General features: G+C 47.8%; 1 protein-coding gene across 1 annotated transcript; it reads right to left on the minus strand.

Moving 5' to 3' along the window:
- Window positions 1-3,730: 3,730 nt before the first annotated feature.
- Window positions 3,731-6,999, minus strand: TCF21 (transcription factor 21). Its single transcript, XM_081036643.1, has 2 exons — window positions 6,040-6,999; window positions 3,731-4,277 (listed from the first exon to the last, which is right to left on the minus strand). Exons 1-2 carry the CDS (start codon window positions 6,487-6,489, stop codon window positions 4,188-4,190), a joined length of 540 nt encoding a protein of 179 aa, XP_080892769.1. The 5' UTR covers window positions 6,490-6,999; the 3' UTR covers window positions 3,731-4,187.
- Window positions 7,000-7,516: the final 517 nt, after the last annotated feature.

Consider the following 7,516-nt stretch of genomic DNA (forward strand, 5'->3'; position numbering starts at 1 on the left):
ACGCACAGGGCCCCAAACCAGAATGAACCCATCTTCTTCCCCTGGGTTGAAGGGGAAATATCCGCTGGCCTGGGCCAGAGGACCCTCTGCGCCACCGAGGAGTCCTGAGGGGCTGTGAGTCCCGGGTGCGCAGATTTCTCCCCCTTTAGGAGTCACAACGGAGCCCTTTAGGAGTCAGGCGGGCCCTGATCCACCCAGGTCTTTAATTCTGTCTTTGACATCTGTCTTTGAGTGCACAAGATGAACGCACACAGGTCCACACACCAGGGTAGCAGGACTCCTATTTTCAGAGGAGGACCGGTTTGGTTTCCCCGACTATCACTTAAGCATTAAGAACACACTGCATCGTGAATAGAAAAATAAATGAAACTGGAGCCCGGAACATGGAGTCTCTTAAGAAAAAAATTCCAAATGTTTTCTTTCCCTCTGCATTAACTTCTTTTGTCCCGCTAATGAGACAGATCCGAAAACTCTTTCTCAACGTGTGATTCCAAGGCCAGCAGCGTCATCTTCACTTGGGAACTTGTTAGAAAGACAAATTCTGGCCTCCCACCCTAGATCTCTTAAATTTGGAACTCCGGTGGATGGAGCCCAACCATCTGCCACCAGCCGTCCAGGTGATTCTGCTACACACTGAAGAACCGCTGGCATACAACTCTCCTTGGGCAGTGTTTCCCACTGACCACTGAGTATAATATAATTATATTGTATGTAATATAATATATAAGACCTTGTTTACCACTTCTTTTTAGAAAGTCTCGAATTTGACAGTGGGGAACCCTGCTAGCTACACAATGAGTTACTTGTAAAAAGTCATATAAACAAATGAGAGAGAGAGAGAGAGAGAGAGAGAGAGAGAGAGAGAGAGAGAGAGACTTCCTAGGTGGAGGGACTTCCTACAGTTCAGTTTCAGTATCTGTCCACTCCGCGAGAACTGGAAGACACTACTTATTTGAAGCGATTCATTCTCCTTCCAAACTTCTACAGCCCATTTCGGGTGTTCTCCTGGTTCTTTCTGGGAGCACCATCTAAGATAATTTTCAAAACCAAGAGGTCACAGACAGGACACTCTCCACACCTCATCCCTAACTATATTGGCTTGTGGCAATGGAGTTCCCCCTTTCCTTCTCAGAAGCCTCTGGCCTCCTATTCAAACAGAGACACACCTAGTACCTGGTCTGGGGCCCGGTATGCTATAGGCTGCGCCCTACTGGGACAAACAGACTCCTGGAGAACTAGGGACACAGAAGAAGGGCGTGGTGGGTGTGGGAGTGCTGACGATCTGGTTTAAGAGAAGGGTCCCTGGGAAAGGAGAGCTGTTTAGACTGTGGATGCCCGTGGAAGGTTTTGGATACTGTTGTCACATTCCTGGGGCTGGTGGTAGCCACAACCTAGTCATTTCCACCGTGTTGCTTGCTCCATTCAGTGGATAACAGCGTGGTGGAGACGCAAGGCTGAGGACCCCGTGGGCGGGGCTTCCCAGCAGCCAGACATCAGCGTAGCCCTTCTATTTGCTGGTCCCAGGCCCCATTTTTGCTCTGAATTTTTCAGGATTCAAGATTTCTAGGAAATAGTCATGTTTGTAGAAAGCTGACAGATTTGAAGAACATTGGGAAAGGGAAGAGAGAGGGGGAGTGGGGGAGGAAGACAGAGAGAGAGAGAGAGAGAGAGAGAGAGAGAGAGAGAGAGAGAGAGAGAGATTGTGAAGTTAAACACTGCATCCAAGAGAGGTGTTTTGATTCGTGCAATAAAGACCATCGCCTGTACATTATAAACATACACCCTTTTCAGCTTCCTGCCTGAGACACTTTCAGGTCTGGTCTAGCAGAGACAGCTCATCACCCACCACATAATAAAAGTTACCGACATTTGCACGCATCTTTTCCTTTACAAATCAATTGCACAAATATAATCTCATTTGAGCCTCACTGAGGCTTTGTGAGGTAAAAGAGGAAAAGTACAAGTATGGTTATTATTATGATTATTTTCATCACCTTTATCCCCATTTGCAGAGATAAGAAAACAGGATTAGGAAAAAGCTGGACCCAGAAGTAGGGATTAACCGGCCTGTTTCATATTCACAGCCTCATGCCTCATGCTTCAAGCAAAGTTTCAAATTATAGGTAGGAGACATGAGGACTTCAAAAAAAAAATCCATTTGCAGTTTGGGCCCTCAGAGAGTGAGCAAGCAGAAGTTTCTTCTATATGGGGCCACCTGCATCAAGTGCTCAGAATTTTGAGCATTTCGTAAAAACGTGAAGTGAGAGCTTGGAAATTTTGCTGAACTGAAGCGCACACACACACACACACACACACACACACACACACACACACACACTGAATCACGCTGGGACTCATCTCTGCCTGGAACTCCGAACGGGCAGAGGCCAGGGCAGTGTTTCTCTGATAGGAGAGAGGGAGGGAACACTCGAATTTGGGGGATAAGAAGGCTGGCCAGAGCTTAAAATGCTCTCTCCAAGGTCAAGTGTGGGCTGGGGGGTGCTAGGGTAGACTGACGCCCAGAGAAGTCCTCCGACCTGCATGACAGGCAGGTGGATGAGGAGTCACCAAAGTTCCTAGCTCTTGGAGAATGAATTGCACTTGGTAACGTGGTAACTCTCTCTGGCAGAGATCATTCCGGGGGCACAATGGTTCCCTCATCTTGACAAGCTCCTTCCTTACTGGCCAAGCTGAGGGCTCCATCCCTTAGAGCAGCCTTTGGGGTTAGTAGGAGGTGAGGGCGGGAAGGGGAGCCGGGGTGATCTTATTCCAGGTACCAAACCGAGCCCAGGAAAAGAAAGAAAGAAAAAAAAAATATCGAAAAGAAAGAGCAAATGAAGCGGAAGTTTCAAGGCCCTCTGCGAGGAATAACAGTATAAATAACCGAAGACGTCTTGTAAACATTGCGGTCATAACCCCGAACATTAAACAGCCCCGGTGGCATCTGGCGCATCGGCAGCGGCGGGCTGCGCAGGGGCAGCGAGGGAGCCCGGTCCCAGGCTCCTCCGCCTCGCCTCTCTGTTTATCTCAACCTAATCTTCCCCAACGAGCTGTTCCGTAGCCTGGAAGATGTTTAAATTAAAACCCAGTCCGCCGGAAGTCGTGGCGGGGAGCTGAATGCACTGGCTAACCTTAACCGAAAGCAGGCAGGCGCGTTGCTAAAATTAATTATCAATGAGAAATACATAAAGTATGTTGCGGCACTTTGAAAATCAGTGAATACGTCCTAAGGATTATAGAATTTACATTTTTCTTTGTTCCCATTATTTTTTCACTGGTTTGCAACCCTGGGTGGTTTGGGTTCACGTCCGCGCGTGGAAAGTTACAAAACGCGGCGTTCACCTTCCTGCTCATGTCAGCAGTTATACTGTGGAATACATGAAATTCGGATTTCCCTTTTCTGGCATGCTGTTTTCTCCTGAACTGTGTAGCTGTTAATAACTTTAATCCTGCCCTTTCTTTGTTTACAGTTACAGTTGTTTCTAATTGTCTTAAAAGTAACCTGCAAACCTGAGAGACCAGAGGGTTTTTTGTTGTTGTTGTTGTTGAAGTTTCAGTGCAAAATACCATCTGCATCTTCATAGTGAAAATCTTATTTAATTTTCTTCTATCTCTAGAAGTTTGGATTGAGGTTCAGAGAACCACTTTTATTATCAAACTTCCCCATAGTTACCCACTTTTCTATTCCAAGTAATTATTATTTTTTAAATCACACCAATGTCAGGGCTTTTAGCAATATAAAGAAAGATTTATTTTCGAAAGTAGCAAAATTTGTTTGAAAAAAATATATATCTTTAAGTGAATTACTTTATAAATGTGACTGTCAAAGTCAGCTATTCTATGATCTACATTTTACAACATATTGTACAAAAGATACACATTGATAGGCTCTTATTATCTATTCATATATTTATAATTACATATTGCACTTGGACCAGCAAGGCTCGCAGAGTCATTCACGGTAGAAGTTAATAAAGTTAAATAGATGGGAATCTTTGTAAGTACAGTTGATCCCTTCTGGTTTGGAAACGAATCTCCTCGTCGCTGTAAAGTGTTCTCGCAGGGTGGGACAGGGAGAGGAGCTTTGCAGGGGGAAGCAGAGACAGAGAGCAGGGAGGGCAAGGGTCGCCTTCCCGGGGCCCGCTCCCCCCTGGGAGCGCGCCTTTCCCAGACTCGCACCTCCAAGGTCAGGACGCCGTGGTTCCACATAAGCGGCTGGCGGTCACCACTTCTTTCAGGTCACTTTCGGGCTTCCCGGCCACCATAAAGGGCCACGTCTGCAGGAGAGAAGAGGGTGGAGGAAGTAAATGGCCGTGGAGGAGGGGTTGGGTGGGCTCCTAGACTGAGACGGCAGGATAGAGAGCCCTGGGGGCCCTCAGTGAGTTGGACAGACCCGTTATCTCTGCAATTTACTCGGTGTCCCAGTGAGCCTTGTGGCTGGATAAAGCAAAAAGTAGTGTTGGCGCCAAGTCACCACTCCGGGTGGTAGAGCAAAGAAGGGATCACTTCTTGGGTTCTAAGTGAAACCCAAGAGAAGAGGACCGTGGAAAGCCCAGCGTGGCTGGTGCAGCGGCACAGCCCAGAGGCAGAGGCCACGGTGAGACTGAACAGGGAAACCCAGAAAGACCTCTCGCCAACTGGGGACTGGGTTTGAGGCACAGCCCTCCTAGCCCTACTTTTGAGGCCGTGGTAGGGTTTCCCAAATGTCTTGCTTTTATTCCAACATCTATCTCCCCGCGGCCAACTTTCGTTTCCTCCATCACAGATGCGGGCTTTACCCAGTTTCTAAATTAATCGAAAGAAAAACAATAATGCTAATAAAAGAATATACACGCGTATTTTATTTAAGATCGTCTTCCTAGTGGGCTGAACAAGCATAACTTTCTCTTCCCTTCTTCGTGATGTTTATAATAAAGCTCACTTAAGTTTCTGATTCAAAGATGAAGGCAGCAGCAACTGTAAATGAAGGCGCTACTTTCATTTGAGCTCCAGATTTAAAAAAAAAAAAACTATTTACTCATCTCATTCGAAACATAAATGGGAAGAAAAGAAACTATTTTCACGGCAAAATGTGGTTTTACCCCTTTCCCCCAATTCCTGAGACTAACTCAGTGAGAAGAAGATTCAAACCTCGAAACCTCTCACTCGTGCTGGCCGATAAGACGAGTTTTAAGAGGAAAACCTCTCGTTCTTATCATATATAAACAGAGGTGCTAGTAAGTTGTTTTTCTTTCCAGTCTGGAAGTTTTAAAATTAAATCAAATGAAAAAGGAATTAAATGCATTTGAGAAAAATGGTAGGCTCAATGAGCGTTATTTTTTTTAAAGACAAAAATAAAATCTTCTTAAATCTTGGATGAAAGTGACCTTTTAAATATTATTTATTACCCTAATACTCGTGAGAATGTACTGGTTATGCTGATAGTTGCTGGAACTTCTGGAATTTAAAAATGTTAATCCACCTATAGAAGACACGCAGAATATTTAAGTAGCTGGGGACTTGGATGGCAATTATTGAGGGCATGAATGTGTCTATATATGTAATTATTATATAACGTATACGTATATGTGTGTGTGTGTGTGTATATATATATATATATATATATATATATATATATATGAAAGAGTTGGGTGTTTTTATTTACAAGAATTAGAGAGGAAAATACAGTTCTATTCTCTAGAAGAATGAAAGGATTAAAACGCTGCCTGGGCGCGCTGCGTCTTGTCAGGGCTCCGGGTCTCGCACAGCCCCTTGAGCCCTCATGGCGCGGGTGCAGGGATCCTCCTCTTGGCTAGCTCAGAACACTTGCAAACTCCTAATTGGGCTGCCACGTTAAATACTCGCATAAATCATCCCTGCCCTGGCGGCTTGTAAGACAGAGCGAGGGCAGTGTGGGGATCTCCTATAGTGGTCCCTGGAGAGTCTGGGCTGGTGGTGGCCGAGGTGCGTCAGTCCCAGCCCGCGGTGCACACCACCCGCAGACTCCGGGCGCGCTGGGAGGGGGCACCCGCTCCGCCGCAGCCACACCAGAGAACTTACCAGGTTGACCGGGTGGATGTAACCGTTCTCGTACTTGTCGTTAGCCAGGATCTGCCTCAAGTGGGCGATGTAGCTGGACGCCAGCCTCAGCGTGTCCAGCTTGGAGAGCTTGGTGTCCGGGGGCACCCAGGGCAGGGTGGTCTTGAGCCTGGAGAAGGCCTTGCTCAGCACCCGCATCCGGGCCCGTTCGCGCGCGTTGGCCGCGTTGCGCTGGACCTGCTTCCCCTCCTGGCTGACCCCGCTCAAGGGACTCTTCTTGGTGGGAGCCTTTCTCCTCTTGCCCAGGCCGCCGCGGCCCTTCTGGGGAGACCCCGTCTCGCAGTTGGAGCTCTCCTCGGTGCTCTCATTGGAAGTCCCAAACTCCTTGTTCGAGTCCATTTTCAGCCCGTCGCAGTCCAGCATTTCCACCTCTTGAAGGTCCTCCACATCACTGAGGGAGCCCGTGGACATGTTTGCGGGAGAGGACGAGAGAGAGAAAGAGAGAGGGAGGGGAGGAGAGGGAGAGAGAGAGAGAAAGGGAGGGGAAGAGAGAGCGAGAAGGAGGGGAGGAGAGAGAGAGAGAGAGAGAGAGAGAGAGAGAGAGAGAGAGAGAGAGAGACCCCGCAATCAATGGGCCCTCCGAGTGTGTAGTGTGGAGCAGCCACCTCCTGTTGGGAGTTGGAGTTGGGGTCCTGGTTGGGTCTCAAACCCCTTTCCCCTTTGCAGAGTTGTGAGGAGGAACCGCCAGGGCTTCTTTGGGAAGGAAACCGACGCTGTTTCCCCACCCCCGGAGTCGTGGCCGTAGTGGAGTGTGAGAGAGCGCTGAGGAATTTGGTGGACACTAGGAATTTATCTGGGGAATAGAGAGGCGGATCCTTGCAGCCCAGGGGAGGGGCCTGCCAAGCCCCAGAAACCGCTCTGAGACCCCTTTCACAACCGGAGGGAAACTCTCACGCCCAGGCCCCTATTCCAAAGTGTAATGTAAATCAACTCAACTGCAACACTTAAATACCAGCCAAGGAGGAGCAGGCCCCACCCACAGCCCCTCTCCTGGACTCTACTCCTAAGGCCTGCTTTCAGTCCTAAGAGGTCATAGCTGGTTGTATGTAGAGAACTTTAGGAAAACGATCAGATCCTCTTGCTTTTTCTGGCCCTTCGAGCCACAAATCTCACAAGCATCTCCCCGGCCTTCTTTCTCACCAAGAAAACACCAATTAAAATCCAGGCAGAGATTAACTGTGTCCTACCAACACCCTGCAAGACTATGGCTTTACCAAGGTATCTTCCCACCTTATCTTAACTGGGGTGAATTACGAAAAGAAGTGCTTCATAGAATCTTTAGGATAGTGGCAGAGAAAGTACCAAAAAATCCACCTGCACCTGGTCACTTTAAAAATATCAAGGAACTGCCTGTGTGTATACAACATACTCCCATTGCACACCCTCACACAACCACACACAAATCCGTGGGAGTGGGGGTAATGAGATAGAGTACTCT

The sequence above is a fragment of the Rhinolophus hipposideros genome (genome assembly GCF_964194185.1).
Source record: "Rhinolophus hipposideros genome assembly, chromosome: 3".
NCBI lineage: Eukaryota > Metazoa > Chordata > Mammalia > Chiroptera > Rhinolophidae > Rhinolophus > Rhinolophus hipposideros.

What these genes read in the sequence shown, in the direction of transcription:
- TCF21 (XM_081036643.1), bottom strand. Translation starts at nt 6,489, where the DNA reads ATGTCCACGGGCTCCCTCAGTGATGTGGAGGACCTTCAAGAGGTGGAA. An exon ending in ACATCCACCCGGTCAACCTG is followed by an intron (nt 4,278 to 6,039) that starts GTAAGTTCTCTG and finishes TCTCTCCTGCAG; the next exon opens with ACGTGGCCCTTTATGGTGGC.